Below are 16,853 nucleotides of genomic sequence, written 5' to 3'. Positions count from 1 at the left end.
GCGTGCAGGAGATGTGTGTTCGAACCCTGGGTCAGGAAGGTGCCCTGGAGAAGGAAATGGCAACCCACTCTAGTATTCTTGTCTGGGAAATCCCATGGACAGAGGAGCCCAGCTACAGTACTTGGGGTCACAAAAGAGTTTGGACACGACTTAGTGACTAAACAGCAACAACAAAACAGGTGAGAAGGGTGCAGCCCGGAGGGCTTAAGGAACTTGCCTGAAGTCTCGCAGCTAGGATGACGTGGTCCTCTGTCTGGGAATAGTTTTCTAGTGAGTACATCTATTACTTTAAAACTCTTGAGGGGTCTTCCCCCTAAGCCCCCTTTTTATTTTGGTGTTTTGCAATACAATACTTCGTCTCTAGGAGAAATTGGAAGATAGAGCAAAGATTTGCATACACTAGGAGATTTCTGGATCCTATGGAAGAAGGCACGTAGTAGGCTGGATCCCTGCATCAGAGTGAACTCTGCTTCAGGAAAAAATCACTGGAAAGCCCTCACTCAGTCCCATCCGCAGTGCCCATGCTGCTACTGCTGCTAAGTCACTTCAGTCGTGTCCGACTCTGTGCGACCCCTTAGACGGCAGCCCACCAGGCTTCCCCGTCCCTGGGATTCTCCAGGCAAGAACACTGGAGTGGGTTGCCATTTCCTTCTCCAGTGTATGAAAGTGATAAGTGAAAGTGAAGTCGCTCAGTTGTGTCCGACTCTTAGCGACCCCATAGACTGCAGCCTACCAGGCTCCTCTGTCCATAGGATTTTCCAGGCAAGAGTACTGAGAGTGGGGTGCCATTGTTAGATAGGGGAAATTCATGCCTTTTACAGACTAAGGTGTCATAGTGCTGCCCCCTGCAGGTAGTTAGAGGAACTACACAAAGATGGACAGGTTTGCATATGAAAAAACAGTCTCTGGGATTCCACTTTTCTTTGGTGTAGAAAATTGGATGCAAGTATAAATATGTTATCGCAGCATTGTTCGTGCTGGCAAAAATTTAGAAGCAACATAAATTTCCAGCAATAGGGGAGCTGGAATTCAATGGTGGTGCGTCTCAGCCAGGGAATGCCATGTATTATGGGAAGAGATGATCTTTTTAAGGAAAGATCCTCAAAATACATTTTTTTTAGCTGAAAAAAAGATGTCAATGAAATGTTAAGCATGAGTCATCCTCAGACAACAATAGTTTTGTGTGTGAACATCCGTGTGTTTGTAAAATATACAGAACAAACCGAGATGGACAGACACCAGAATGCAGCCGTGGTTGCCGTGGGTAGCAGGTTGCGACTTCTGCTCTGGGGTCTCCATAGTAATAACAACACCTCACCCTTCTGTACCTCTTACCTATCTTCCAGACACTAACCACTTTATGCATGTTAACTAATTTAATCCTCCCCACGGCCCTGTGAGATAATACTACCATTATCCCATCTCATGCCTGGGAAACTGGAACACAGGCTGGCTAGGTAACTTGCCTGCGGTTGCCTCTGGTGAATGGCAGAGCCAGGAACGGAATCCTTGAAGTCTTGCTGCAGAGCTGTGGCTCTAAAGCACTACTCCTTCTGCTTCTCTGAATTCCACGTGTGTCTGAGACATGCTCACATGCGTGTGAACAAGCATGGGATGGTGATCCAGGCATTTGGGCCCCGGGCCAGTGCACGGCTCTTTCTGTGGCCTCTTTTAACAGATTCCGGGGCTGCCTAGCATCTTGAAAGCCCAACGGATATCTTGAATGAATGAGCATGAATGAAATGAATGAACAGGTAGTGAGTGGAGGAGAAGGAGCCGGGAGAGGGGATAAAGAAAACAGAATAGGCAGTGTGCCTCAAGGAGCTGCTCTTGCAGTCTTAGAGACAGAATGCATGAAGGTGATACAGAAGCTGTAGTATAGATGGCAACAAAAACATACAAGTGTGCCAGCTGCTCTCAGAAAAGGGAAGTCAGTCACTGTCTAAGAAGGCTTCCTGGAGGTGGTGAGAAAGGGGCTGAGTGTCAGTCAGAGCTGATATGAGGAAGTAGCGATCAAAAGAGAGGACGTTTCTGAAGAGGAGGAAAGTTGGGAGGGAGAGGCTAGAGTTGCTCAGGTATTGGTGTCCACGCAGATGAGAGTTTTAGAGGTTTTCTAGGGCTTCTGTTTAGAGAAGAAGCTGGCAGGCCCAGGAAAGGAATTCACGTGCCTTTAGTACCTACTCTGTGCCGCGTACAATGTTGTTCCTCAGTCGCTCTGTACTGTCCCACTCCTTGCAACCCAGTGGACTATAGCCTGCTAGGCTCCTCTGTCCAGGGGATTTCTCAGACAAAAATAATGGAGTGGGTTGCCACTTCCTCCTCCAGGGGATCTTCCCGACCCAGGAATCGAACCCTTATCTCCTGAAATTGCCAGGTGGATTCTTTACTGCTGTGCGGCTATATATACTGTATAGGTTGTTTATATTATCTTGATCATCCTTAAAACAGTGGCATTTTGAATGCAGACACAGGTACAGAGACCTTAAGTCATTTGCTCTGTGTCACGCAGTAAGTCAACAGCAGAGCCAGGATGGGAGCCCAGAGACTCGGAATCCAAAACCCAGCTAGGCAAGGTAGAATCAGGAAGAGCAGGCCAGCACGATCCTTCCCTCTCTTCCCCATCACTAACCCAGGTCTTAGACCAGCCCTCCCTCCTGAGTTTCTGTTCTGAGTGATCTGTTCCCCAGAAGAGAAGACCTTGCCGTGAAATAAGCTGGATGACTCACCATTTTGTGTCCTCACTCAAGACTTTTCCGGAACGCTTCTTTCGTACCTGCCTCTCCAGGCAGTAGTCTCATGGTCTTGTGACCTTGTGTTTGCATTTTGGTGCATGTTTTTAAACACGGGAACATGTGTGCACCTGCTGTGTTAACACAATTCCTCCCCACTCCCCAGTCCCTTCGTACTGTAACTATCTCCAGTCTATTTCTCAGTCTTCTGCTGAGCAGAGAATTCTGTCGCCTGGTCTGTGATTTTAGGGTGTTAGAGTCAGCTCTGAAGAGCTGAGTGAGGTAGATGTGCCTTCTGAGAGCATTAATCCAACTAGCCAGTTATTAAGTTTGAAGACATCCACATATAATTTACATTCCCGCAATCATAGCATGCTGCCTGCGTCATCATCTGGTGATGGGTAATATCTCAGCCGTGCCATCTGCCTGGGCAGATCGAGATTCCTCTGTGATATGACCTGGTGGCATGCTGGCAAACCCCCCGATGGAGTTTCACCAGTAAACATGTGATAGCAAGCAAGGGAACAGGGGGCTCTGATGACGGCTCTTGCTTGCAGTGGACTTTCCCCACATCTCATGGGATTTGTTTAGCCTTAGCTCATTGAATTCTTAAGTACGAGGCACTGTGCTAATAGGCTTCTTCTACCTAGAGACTGGGGAAAAGAGATCTGAATTTTCCAGGAGGGAAGCAGATGAACAGAGAGGTTTGGTCACTTGCATGAGGCGGCACAGCTTATAAGCATTTGATTCAGGAGACTGGCTCGTTCTGCCGGCTGCTGCAGCAGGAGAGGGGTGTGGTCGCCAGTCGCCAGCAGGCACTGGTACACTGCTTTTAGGTAGCTTTTGGATGTTGTCTACCACACACAGGCTGCTGTCTGTGAAGAACAAAGACGCATGGTTGCAGTCCCATTGGAGGCTGTCTCCCCAGCCGTCGGGTCCCTTTGAAGGTCCCTGCTGCTGTGATAATGCCGAGTTGGGGTGCATATCCTGCCACACCTGAGATGCTCCATCTGCCCTTCTGGTGTTTTCTTAAACCCTTTTGGTCCCTCCCAACTGATGTGGAACCTCAGAGCCCCGAGATTCAAGATCTGGTTCAAGGACCTGGTAGCAACGTCATTTCTCCTAAATATAGCAATGAACCAGAGGACATTCAAATTTAACTTGGGGCAGGACCTTAGCAATCAGAGATTCCCTTCTGCTCATTGCTGCTGCTAAGTCACTTTGGTCGTGCCTGACTCTTTGTGACCGCATGGACTGTAGCCCGCCCGGCTCCTCTGTCCATGGGATTCTCCAAGTAAGAATACTGGAGTGGGTTGCCATGCCCTCCTCCAGGGGATCTTCCTTACCCAGGGATGGAACCCGCGTCTCTTATGTCTCCTGCATTGGCAGGTGGTTTCTTTACCACTAGCGCCACCTAGGAACCCGCTCATTGCCAGTTAGCAAAACCGAGGCCAGCAAGAGGAGGGCATAGCCCTCGACCACCCAGCAGAACATAATGGAGATATGCCTGAGTGTCTGTTTCACAAGCAGAGTCCTTTCTAGTTTGCCTTGCTGTATAAGGCTGCTTGCTACTGAGGCATGCCAGTGAGAGAAGCCACTAGTTCTGGGCACCTAACCAGGAATGAGAACCACATTATCCTCCAGATGGCCTGAGCCTCAGGGATCAAGGTGGCAATGGTGAGTGAGTGAGGTAGGCAGGTGGAAGGGCTTTCGGGGCAAGAAAGTGCCAGCCAGCTCTCTTTATGAATTAATCCTTCCATTCAGTCAGTTCATTTGCTCAGTTGTGTCCAACTCTTTGCGACCCCATGGACTGCAGCGTGCCAGGCTTCCCTGTCCTTCACCAGCTCCCAGAGTTTGCTCAGACTCATGTCCACCAAATCAGTGATGCCATCCAACCATCTCATCCTCTGTTGTCCCCTTCGCCTCCTGCCAGGGACACCTTTTAAAAATAAGCAAATGGTTTTTTTGTTTTTTAAAAAAAAGGAGAGAGAGACATAAGACAGCCAGGAAAAAGCAGAAACTGCACTCCTAGACCTTCCCCTCCTCCCACCTTCCCTGCATGACACACACAGTTTGGTCAAAGTGCCATGGATGGAGCCCTCCTCACTGCATTCTCATGGCCCCGGCACCAGGGCCGTGTTCCCAGAGCCTGTTTAGGTATGGAAAGTGCTGTCTCAGGAATCCTGTTTTTCTGCAGTTTTGCCAGAAAAATAAAGCAGCAGTGGATGATGATATTCAAGCTCTCCAAGACCCAGTGAAAGCCCACATTTACCCCCTGCCCCTAAAGAGCCAATATTAGAGGTTCTGGAATGGTCCAGGCTGGAGTGGCCTTCAGATTTTCTGGTCCCACAGGCTGGTGATGTGGAGACCGAGGTGCACAGGGGAAGCCGCTTGCCCAGGGCTGGTTTCCTGTGTCTGGGCTGTGCTTCTGTGTCCCTTCCCATTTCGGGTTGCCAGGGTCCCCCTCTGCAGCACGCTGGGGGCTGGTGGTGCATGGGAGACTCAGTGACCTGCCAGGCCCTCTCCGGTGCCAGCCTTCCCTCTTGTTCTCATCAAAGGCATTAACCTCCTCTCCATTCTCAAGGTTGCTGCTCGCCTATTTATAGAACTGACCAAGAAAAAGCCACTATTGCCAGTGATACAGAATACAAATCATGCACTGTGCGTTGATTTTCATTCTCTCAGACACCTTCTTTTTTTTTTTTTCCAACTCCTTGGATAACGCTTTTCTACACCTGGTTTGCCTTCTCAATGTGGAGTCACTACTAGGAGAGGGGAGTGGGCTCTGCCACGTGCTGACCCCACACTGTGCAGACGCCCACCCTCTATGTGTTCCATTTTACCCAGAGGATTCTGAGAGGTGGGCATTGTCCGTGCCTCCCCCCCACCAACTTGTGCTGCTTTGAGAGCAGAAGCAGCTGGCCTCAGTGACCCTGGACTCACAAGTGACAGAGGCAACTTAAATCCAGTTCTGCCCAGATCCACAAGGTCCCGTTCTTTCCACTTGCCTTCCCCTGTCCCAAATTCCAGCGCAGCCTTCCAGATCCAACGAGGAAGGTGGCTGCAGGGTGATGCCCGTGCATGTTAGGGTTCCTTAGGAGGCCAAAAATCTGCTTTCTCACCCAGCCAGGCCAAGCAGGTTTTTCTGAGGACCTACTCTGGGCCTGGGCTTCCCAGTGGCTCCGCAGGTAAAGAATCCACCTGCAACGCTGGAGTCACAGGAGATTCGAGTTCTATCCCTGGGTCAGGAGGATCCCTTGGAGGAGGACATGCAACCCACTCCAGTATTCTTGCCTGGAGAATCCCATGGACAGGGGAGCCTGGGGGGCTACAGTTCACAGAGTCACAAAGAGTCAGACATGGCTGAAGCTGCTTCGCGGGCAGGCACGCACTCTGGGCCCAGCGAAGCCTTGTCTCTCTTCAGGCTGCAGGTGCCCTGAAGATATGCTCACGTTGCTCTCTCCAGGCCCGGCACACAGTAGGCTCTTGGCCAGTCCTTGTGGAATGAGTGAGGGCTCAGACTCACTGTCTGTTCCAGGGAGGAAGCAGAGAAGAGGCAAGCCCGTCGAAGCAGCCTCAGAGCTTCAGCGACGCCTTCATGGAGGAGGGAGCCAGAGGCGGGGCAGAGGGGTCAGGAAGACCCCTCAAAGGCCACAGTGGCTTCTGCGGATGCTGTGCACTAAATTCCAGCAAAAGCTTACTTGGTTTCAGGCTTCCTCCATCCTGCATCTTAAACTTCACAGAGATTTTATTTTCCCAATTGCTCTGTCAGGGGAGTCCCGGGGAATGGGAAAGGAACACTGTAAATCTTTCTTTGCTCATCTTCTCAGAAATCTTTTTTACAAGCGGAATTTTGGAGAGCTGCCATCTGCTCGTTATCCCACCGCCCTGGGACTGGCATTTAACTGTGGGATCGAGGGGCCCTCCCAGCCCGACCTTCCTCCTCTGGAAGAGGTTCAGGTGTCAGAGTGTCCAGGCCTGTGGTCCAGTGTCCTTGTCCGGAAACTCTACCCAAGCAGGGCTCTCCACTGTCTCTGAAAGCCCTGCCCTTGACCCCTTTTGTCCATGGAGAGAACTGGGGGTCAGTATTACACAGTGCTCTGCAGGTTCAGAGAGTTAAGTGCCGCCCTCCCCTTTTATGCATATTGCTATTTTCTGATATTGAAAGCACTACACCTTCCTTCTGGAACATTTGGAAAATATAGAGAAACAGGAAGAACAAAATAATAACCACCCATAATCCTGCCCCCCAGAGAGAAGGACTGCTGGCATCTTGGCACACATTACTCCTCGGTTTCCATTTTTTTTCCCTGTGTAATTTTTCTCTTAACTGAGATCACACTGTGAGACAGGATTTATATCCTCTGACCCCACTTAACATTAAAATCTGTCACATTAAAATGCTTTGTAATGATTGTAAGATCTATCACATTAAAATGCTTTGTAATGATTGTAAATGTGATTTTAATGGCAGCATGAGCTTATCCATGTGTAGGTACTACCACTGATACAAAATCCCAGGTTCTGGGGTGTGTTTGCTTGCTCATCCCAGTGCTGAGTGACCACCTCCCAGAATAAAGGGCTTCATGTCAGTACAGGTGCATCATGGGAAAGCAGTATGGCTGCTCCCAGGGGGCAGAGTTTGGGTTCACCTCTCCCTGTGGTCCTTCCATCCCCGGACTAGAAAGTGTCAAGTCAAGGTGGTACCTACACTCAACATTAGTTGCTGTGGGAAAGAAATCCCTTACTAGCTGTGTGGGCAGGTCATTTCTCCTCCTTTACTTCAACTGAGTCATGGAATCCCTCCTCACCAAGATTGGATTCCATAAGGATTTTAGGAGATAAAGCACGTCAGGTACACAGCAGAATGTCTCACACATACAAGCCTTTTATCATTGTTAAGCTACCATCGTTGCTGTTGTTCCATCACTAAGTCATGTGTGAGTCTTTGCAACTCCATGGACTGCAGCACGCCAGGCTTCCCTGTCCTTCACTATCTCCCTGAGCTTGCTCAAACTCATGTCCATTGTGTCGATGATGCCATCCAACCATCTCATCCTCTACTGCCCCCTTCTCCTCTTGCCCTCAATCTTTCCCAGCATCAGGGTCTTTTCCAGTGAGTCAGCTCTTCACATCAGGTGGCCAAAGTATTGGAGCTTCCGCTTCAGCATCAGTCCTAATGAACATTCAGGGTTGATTTCCTTTAGGGTTGACTGGTTTGATCTCTTTGGTGTCCAAGGGACTCTCAAGAGTCTTCTTCCACACCACAGTTTGAAAGCATCAATTCTTCGGTGCTCAGCCTTCTTTATGGTCCAACTCTTACATCCAAACATGACTACTGGGAAAACCATACCTCTGACTATATGCACCTTTGTTAGCAAAGTGATGTCTCTGCTTTTGAACACTCTGTCTAGGTTTGTCATAGCTTTTCTTCCAAGGAGCAAGTGTCTTTTAATTTCATGGCTGCAATTACCATCCACAGTGATTTTGGAGCCCAAGAAAATAAAATCTGCCACTGTTTCCATTTTTTCCCCTTCTATTTGCCATAAAGTGATGGCCATTATTATCAGTATTTTTATCTCTTAACTCTCTACTGGGGTCGTCGAGATCTTCCCTAGTTCCCGTAAGGGCTCGTGGGTTCAGCATATGGTTGTGCTAGTGGCTAAGATTTGTTACAGAGAAAGGGTGCACAGCACAGTGAGCGTGGAGAGCAGCGCACAGGGCTGAATGGCAGGAGACCAGGCGTGAGCTCCTGAGTCCTCTCCCTGTGCAGTCACACAGGATGCACTTGATTCCGCCGGCACTGAGTCATGTTGATGTGTGAAATGCCTTCCAGGGACGCTCTTTACAGACTCACACCAGGGGGCTTTGATTTGGGGGCTGGTCATGTAGGCACCTCTGCCTGTACCCACCTTCCAGACCACTACGTTGTTTGCATCAATAGTCCCGGCACGGTGAGCCTCCCATACCAAGTAAGGACTGGTGGGAACATTCAGATTCCATGTTCCCAGAGGGCAGCCCAGCAGGCCTTTGTAAGGATGCAGTTGTAGGCCTGTTCCATCGACTCTTCAGCAAAGATTTGCTGAGAGGTCCTATTTCTTGTGTTTGGACCACTTCAAGGTGAGGGATGGGGTGGGGTGGGACAGATGTCCTCATTTCCCTAAGACAAAACTGAGGGCTGGGAAAGGGAAGAGACGTAGGGGCTGGCTGCCTCCTCCGTGTGCAGGGTCCTAAGAGCAAGCAAGTTCCGGACAATCTCTCGCCATCCCCTTTCCTGCTAACAGGTGTCTCTGTCTCTCTAGGCCCTCAAGGGCTCCAAGAAGCTGGTGCTGTCGGTGTACTCAGCGGGGCGCATCCCCGGTGGCTACGTCACCAACCACATCTACACCTGGGTGGACCCCCAGGGCCGCAGCATCTCCCCACCTTCAGGCCTGCCCCAGCCCCACGGCAGCGCCCTGCGGCAGCATGAAAGTGACCGGAGGAGCACCCTACACCTCCTGCAAGGCGGGGATGAGAAAAAGGTGAGCGTCCTGGCCTTGGCCTCGCAGGGCCTCCTGGAGATGGAGGGCTGGTGGGAGTCGGGGTGGGGGAGCTGGCCACTGAGATGCCATTCTCCTTGCCAAACCCAGAACAGGGAAACTTCTTAGAGCCTGGAGGCAAGGCCCTGGTTTTGTAGGGGCTCTGGTCTTCATCTCCCTCAATTCCCTGGTTATTTGTTCAGTTGCTCAGTCGTGTCCAGCTCTTTGTGACTCCATGGACTGCAGCATGCCAGGCTTCCCTGTCCTTCACCATCTCCCGGAGTTTGCTCAGATTCATGTCCATTGAGTCAGTGATGCCATCCCACTACCTCATCCTCTGTTGTCCCCTTCTCCTTCTGCCTTCAATCTTTCCCAGCATCAGGGTCTTTTCTAATGAGTCAGCTATTCGCATCAAGTGGCCAAAGTATTGGAGTTTCAGCTTCAGCATCAGTCCTTCCAATGTATATTCAGGGTTGATTTCCTTTAGGGTTGACTGGTTTGATCTCCTTGCAGTCCAAGGGACTCTGAAGAGTCCCGAACCACAGTTGGAAAGCATCAGTTCTCCATAGAAGAGTAGAGGGGACCCTCTAGGCTTGGGGGGCAGCTCCGTTCTCCCTCTGCTGTCTTCTGTGATATTTTGCCCCTTATGGGTGAAGCCTAGTCTTCATGTAGCCCCGAGAGTGGACAGAGGAAGAGAAGATGCTCAGATGATTTACACGCACGATGATTTAACTCCTCAGTGCCCCAGATCCAGGCTCATGGCCGCATGCAGCTGCCAGGACTCCAAGCCTCACGGGGCACCTTTTGCAGTGTGGGTCTCGGGTTGTAAGGAACGGAAACTGGTCCTGGTCACCTTCCACAAAGTCAGAATTGACTGGCAGTGTGTGGGCAAGCCCAGAACTGAAGCTGAGGAACTCAAGATGCAGCCCCCAGGAAAAAAGGGGTCCCCACGGTTTCCCTTCTCTGCATCCTTTCGCTCCAGAGTCGTGTATCGGGAAGGGAGCACCTGATTGGCTGGCAGGGAGGTGCCTTTGATTGACAGAAACACCAGTATTGTGGCTGGTGGGGGATGGGTTGTAGTCCAAAGCACCATGGGATGCTGTAACCCGAAGAAGAGGGCAGGGGCCTCAATGCCCCCTACAGAGCCTTCCTTCCCCAAGACCATGTTTCTTTAATAAAATTGAGAAAGGACTGAGAGATGGTCCCCCCTGATATTTTAAGGTTAACTCGGGGTGCTGTTTGCCTTGCACCATTTCGTTGCTCCTGGAACCAAGAAAGTCTTTCCTGTAAGCAGCTCTCTGACGTTTTAAGACCTTGACACAGCTTGGGGCTCTGAGCCAAGCGCCTTCCCTCCGGAGACTCTTTCTTAGCTCTCCTTTCCTGTCGATAAGACCATAACATTTATTTAATGTGTTTTGTGTTCTTTGCTCAAATATCAGTATGCTGGATCCAGCAGAGGTGGCGGGGTTTTCTGCCGGCAGAGAGGCAGTGGGGTAGCCAGTTCGTGCGCACCACCAGCGCCTGCCTGGGCTTCTTCAAGGGGGCCAGGGCTGGTTGGCCGCAGAAAGGGGCTCATGCCCGCCTCTCGCCAGGTGCTCTCTGGCCATCTCGAGAAAGCAGCACAGCCTGTGGCATTGAGTCATTTTCAAGGCCAGCCTTCCAGGGCTGGGCAGAGAACTTGTATCTTTTTCTCAAGCCTTCCCTCTGGAGGGCATGATCTTAGGGTAGTAATTATGATCAGGGAAGAGCTCGCCATGTGCTGGCTTTTGCTTACAGCATCTTCCCGTATCCTTGTGGTTGCTCTATGGGGTAGGTGCCCTTAGCAACATTTTGAAGATGCAAAATCCAAGACTCAGGTGCCGCAGCAACTAGGATCCACTGAGTGAGTCAGCCCATGCTTATGAGCACCTGTGGTATACCTGGTGCTGTCATAGGAGGTGGGAATGGAGAAATGGCCAGAAGACATGAAGCCCTGCTCTGGGGAAGCTACTGGTGAGTTTGGACGTCACAGGAGGAATGAGACGATAGTCCAGAAATGAGCATATTTGAACAAGATAATTAAGATGGTGAGGCTTGATGGAAGGAAATAAAATCAGGAAGGGTGATGGAGAGTGATGGGGAGGGAGCCCCTGCTTCAGATGAGGTGGGCTGGGAGGCTCTCCCTGAGGAGGTGACTTCTGAGCTGAGACTGAGAGGAAGATGGAGCTGCTGTGTATCATTCTGAGCATTGAAAATGCCAGGCAGCTAGGACACCATGTGCAAAGGCCCTGAAGTGGGAATAAATGTGGCATCTTCAAGGCTTAGAGAAAAGGGCCCTGGCACTGGAATTGAATGGGTGGGAAGGTTGAGAGGATGTCAGGTGCCCTGTGGTGTCTTGGAGTAACGTATATAGGAATGTAGAAGGCAGAAGGGCTTCCCAGGTGGCGCTAGTGGCCAGTGCAGTAGATGTTAGTGTCACGGGTTTGATCCCTGTGTCAGGAAGATCCCCTGGAGGAGGAAATGGCAACCTACTCCAGCATTCTTGTCGAGAGAAGAGGAGCCTGGCAGACTATAGTCCATAGGGTTGCAAAGAGTCGAACACAACTGAAGTGACTGAGCATGCACGAACGCGAGTGTGCAGAAGGCAGAAGCTGAGACAGTCAGGCTCCAGGGGGAACACAGATAGTTCGGGAGGAAGGAAATGCCCTGATCCACACCAGAGAAGCTTCTCCATTGTCCCCTTCCTCCTCCTGCTGATACAGTGTGTAGCCCCTGTTTTCCCACTGAGGACGGGCATAGGGGAAATGTTTCCGGAGCCCTCACTTTTGGCTCCTTGGCCCGATTCTCTTCTCTCCAGCTGCCTGGTCTCATCCAGTATTCCAAAAAGCCACCCCAGACTCTGGACTTCCCATGCCAAACTTCAAAAAGCCTAACCTCAACCCTCGTGGGGACACACCTTCTAGGCAAATGAGTTCTCAAAGCAATAGTGGTGTAAAAATCCCCGGTAGTGATATTGTCCTTGAAAGCCGCTCAACTGTCCCAAGCTAGTTCTGATTTTGCAGCCCTTGCTAGTAAGGCTCTTCTCTACACTGGAGTGTGAGAACCATCCCAGAGGCTGCAGGACGAAACAGAAGGGAGGAACACAGGTAACTCCTGCGAGAATCAGGCCTGTCTGCTCTCAAGTCACGATCACATGCTCAGAGGTGAATAGGGTGCAGAGTTATTCATCATTCCAGCTTCCCATTCTATGCTGGCCCGTAGTCTCTATGGTACAGATGTGGTACAGATGTGGTCTCTGTATAAAAAAACCTAGGACAGATCTGCTGTGGGGGTTAGACGGGATCTTGTCAGCATGACAGGAAGAGTAAGACACTGGATCCAGACTGCCTGGCTTCAAATCCTGACCCCACCACTTGCCAGCTGTGTGACCTTGGAGAAGTTACATAACCTCTCTGAGCTTAAACCTCCTCTTCTATAAAATGGAGACAATGGTAGGGCCTCCTCTTCCCACCACTGGTGCTGTGCTTTGGTGCACTCACAGGGCCTGAATCAGGGCCTGGCACAGTGTACATGCTTCAGTTCAGTTCAGTTCAGTCGTTCAGTCGTATTCGACTCTTTGCGACCCCATGAACCAGAGCGCACCAGGCCTCCCTGTCCATCACCAACTCCCGGAGTCCACTCAAACCCATGACTATCGAGTTGGTGATGCCATCCAACCACCTCATCCTCTGTTGCCCCCTTCTCCTCCTGCCCTCAATCTTTCCCAGCATCAGGGTCTTTTCAAATGAGTCAACTCTTTGCATGAGGTGGCCAAAGTATTGGAGTTTCAGCTTCAACATCAGTCCTTCCAATGAACACCCAGGACTGATCTCCTCTAGGATGGACTGGTTGGATCTCCTTGCAGTCCAAGGGACTCTCAAGAGTCTTCTCCAACACCACAGTTCAAAAGCATCAATTCTTCGGTGCTCAGCTTTCTTCACAGTCCAACTCTCACATCCATACATGACCACTGGAAAAACCATAGCCTTGACTAGGCAGAAGTATTAATTGCATGAGTGACTGTTTTAAAATGTAGGACTCAAATGTCCCCTACTGCCCACCTCTGACCAGGGTCACTGAGCAAGTGGGCAAGTCTCAGTGGTTTCTCAGAGCCACGGCCCCAATCTGGGCTAAGCAGGCAGATCCTCTGAAGCAGCAGCTGTTCCCTCCCCCAAGCTCATGCCTTCAGCAACTGCAGAGACAAGGTGGGACCTGCCCCTTTGGTTCAGGCTGGGAACCAGCTGGTTATGGAAGGTGAGGAGGGTTTGGAACTGGGTCTGAAGTCCGTATAAGGAAATCCTACAGTGCTCCTCCTGTGTTTCTCCTTTACCATCACACTCCCGGTGCTCTGACACCAGATGTGTGCAGGTTTTCTCCACTAAGTAATTCTCTGGAACACCAGCTGGGTGTCTTATAATTCTGACACGCTCGTCCTGGAAAGTGTCCAGTCGCACAGGTTAAAGACTCAGTCCGATGGAACACCCCCCCAACTGCCCCACTCCAGATGCCAGTTTCAAGTTTAGCTTGTCACCTGTGCTTCTGACCAATTGGCATAACTCAGAGGTTCCCATGACCCTGTCTCGGCTTGATTAATTTGCTAAAATGACTCATGGGACTCAGGTAGATAGTTTACTTACTGTTTACCAGTTTATCATAAAGGACATGATAAAGGATAAAGATGAACATCCAGACGGAAGGGGTGCGTAGGGCAGGGTGTGTGGGAGGGTTTCAGAGCTTCCACACCCCTTATGGATGTACCACACTCCCCATACCTCCACCTGTCCACTGAGCTGGAAGCTCTCTGAACCCCATACAATTGGGATTTTTATGGAGCCTTCATCATATAGGCATGACCAGTTATTAACTCCATTTCTAGTGCTTCTTCCATCTCTGGAGAGTGGGGAAGGTGGAGTTTCCAGCAGGTCATTGAAGCAGATGGGGGTGGTGTTGAAAATTCCAAGCTTCTGATCATGGCTGGGTCTTTCTGGTGACCAGATGCCTTCCAGGCACCCAGAGTCGCCTTATGAGAACAAAAGATGCCCCTAGTGGTCTTATCACTTAGGAATCTACAAAGTTTCTGGAGCTTATTGCCAGGAAGGAGGACAAAGACAAAAAATATGTATTTCTTAGTATAAATCACAGTATCACCCCTGGTTTCAGAACTCCCGGACTGTGTGACCTTGGGTGAGTCACCTGACCTTGGGTGTGTCACTTAAGCTTCCCTAGGCGAGATTTGGGGGTGATCACAGGAGCCACACGGGGCTGTTTCAAGAATCAATAAATCGTGTGCACAGAGGATGGTACCTGGGACACAGTAATTCATGGCAGCAACAACCATCATTTATCCATTACTGCCTACGTGCTAGGTACCTTTCATATCTTTTTTTTGCCCCCAAATATTTATGGACGTCATCTCCCAGGGCTGTTCACATTGCTTCCTTGGGGTTCTAAGCGGGGGCGGGAAGAAGGATGGCAGTGCCTGCCCCAGCTAGGCTGTGTGGCTCTCATTTCACTGATGGGGAAACTGAAGATCAGAAAAGCATTGGGCCTTGCCCCAGAGTTGCCCAGGAGTAAAGGGCAGAAGCAGGATGTGAACTCAGTCCTCTGGGAGGCAATGCGGCGAGCTGGTTAAACGGTGGGCTCTGCCAGCTGCCAGCTCTATGATCTTGGCCAGGCCATTTCATGTCTCCAGCCTCAGTTTCCTTATCTGGAAACTGGGGATGATAAGAGAAACCACAGAAGAGGAAAGAGAACTAAAGGGGGTAAGGCATGTGAAGTGTTGAGCAGGGATTTAGGAAAGACACAGTACATTCAGTAACCAATTGCTTTAATGAGTTATTATTTTTATATTCTTATTATTAGCCTGAATGGTCTTCTTTTCACTGTGCCAGGATGCCTCTCACATAGTGAGTGCCCTTTCCCTTAGATGAGTTTTGTTTCCTGCCAAGTGCTGGTGGAGCTGCCTGCAGGTGATTGAAGCAGATACCCTGCTATGGGTAGGTCTGTTATTATAGTCCTGTGATGAAGACTCCCTTTTATTCCCATGTAAAGGATTTATGGGGAAGTGACTGGCAAGCCGTGGGGTTTGTTTTCATCTTTAGTATTTGAAGGGGGAACACAGCCATCTGTGTGCTCCCGGGTTCCTTTCTGCTCTCTCCCCCCACAATCTTCGTGGTCAGTTTGGACTTGAGTCTGTCTTCTCCAGGACCTCCCCCTGACCAGTAGGGGACTGGTTATGTGACCCTGGGCAAGTTACTTGCCTCCTGATCTCCAGAGGGGAGGATTGAAGAATGAAGTGAGATAATAGATGTAAGGGACGCCTGATGGGTGCAGAGCCCCTGATAACTGTCAGGTGGATGACTTTTCAGAAAGAGATAGCTAGGTGAATGGCTTCCTAACTGACTCCATGACATTTGCCCTCCCCAATGCCTGCCGCGACCTCTGCCCCCGTCTCCTGTGAGCGGTCACACTGTGCTCTGTTTGGGTCCCTTACATGCCACTGGGTCTTAACTTGTTTCGGGGTGTTTTCTGCCCTTTTTTGGGGTAAGTTTTCAGCTGTTCTGCTTGTCCGGTGGCTCAGACAGTAAAGAATCTGCCTGCAATGAGGGAGACCTGGGTTCTATCCCTGGGTCAGGAAGATCCCCTGGAGAAGGGAATAGCAACCCACTCCAGTATTCCTGCCTGGAGCATCCCATGGACAGCGGAGCCTGGCAGGCTACAGTCCATGGGGTTGCAGAGTCAGACATGACTGAGCAACTAGCACTTTCAACTGTTTGGCCACTTCTTTTTGTAAGTGGCCAAGCACACTAGTCTCCCTCATGGATACTGAGGCTTCTGTGCCAGCCTCTTGACAACCCCCCTCAGCCTCCCCCACCACCCGCAGCGCTTCCTGCTCCAGCCACCATGCCTCCCTTCTCCGGTTCTTCGTGAAGGATGTCACTTCTCCAGGAAGCTCCCCCTATCCAACCCCCCATCTCCAGGCAGGGCCATTGCTCCTTCTCTGCACCCACATGGCCCCCAGGTCACCCCATCCGGCTCTGATCACACGGCACCCTGAAGGTTTGTTTGCTGGTCTCTCTGCCCCCAGGACTCGGCACCCTGGGGGGCAGACCTGTGCCTGGGTCATCTCCACATCCCTGGCCTGGCACTGGGTCTGCACTCAGTGGGCACTCCCCGTGTTTGTGAGATGAAGGGCTGCTGAAGTGACACTGCCGTGGCCTGGGAGGACGGATGGCAGAGCAGGGTACCCTCAGGGAGGCAGGAGACCAGGCCCCTGGGAGGCGGGGGACGCTGCGGGTGGCCTGCCTGGTGGTGGGCCCTGATCCTGGACTCAGCCTGGATCCTCAGATCAGAGGATGGGAGGTAGGGGAACTGGGTGGAGGCCTTGGGCCTGACAGGCACTCCTCGACAGAAGGGTGTGAAGTCAAGGGTGGCCAGTGGGGGCCGAGAGAGTCCGGGCCCCCGTGGTGTGAGGGAAACATGAAAACCTGGGGTGTCAATACCAGGGGGTCCCTAGAGGTCATTTCCTCGGGGCCTTCCCTTTACTTCACTTGTGCCTGTGACCCAGGAAGGGAGAGGGATTTCCCCG

General features: G+C 51.0%; 1 protein-coding gene across 2 annotated transcripts in view; it reads left to right on the top strand.

The window, feature by feature from the left end:
• The window catches only part of WHRN (whirlin), a 90,921-nt gene that overhangs the window by 17,626 nt on the left and 56,442 nt on the right, over window positions 1-16,853 (top strand). For both annotated transcript variants that reach the window (XM_055579447.1, XM_055579448.1), the window contains exon 2: window positions 9,032-9,250. In XM_055579447.1, coding sequence (XP_055435422.1) covers window positions 9,032-9,250 — 219 coding nt within the window. The remainder of the gene's footprint in view (window positions 1-9,031; window positions 9,251-16,853) is intronic.

This window comes from Bubalus kerabau, chromosome 4 (assembly GCF_029407905.1).
Source record: "Bubalus kerabau isolate K-KA32 ecotype Philippines breed swamp buffalo chromosome 4, PCC_UOA_SB_1v2, whole genome shotgun sequence".
NCBI lineage: Eukaryota > Metazoa > Chordata > Mammalia > Artiodactyla > Bovidae > Bubalus > Bubalus kerabau.
This window is presented reverse-complemented; position numbering and strand designations above follow the sequence as displayed.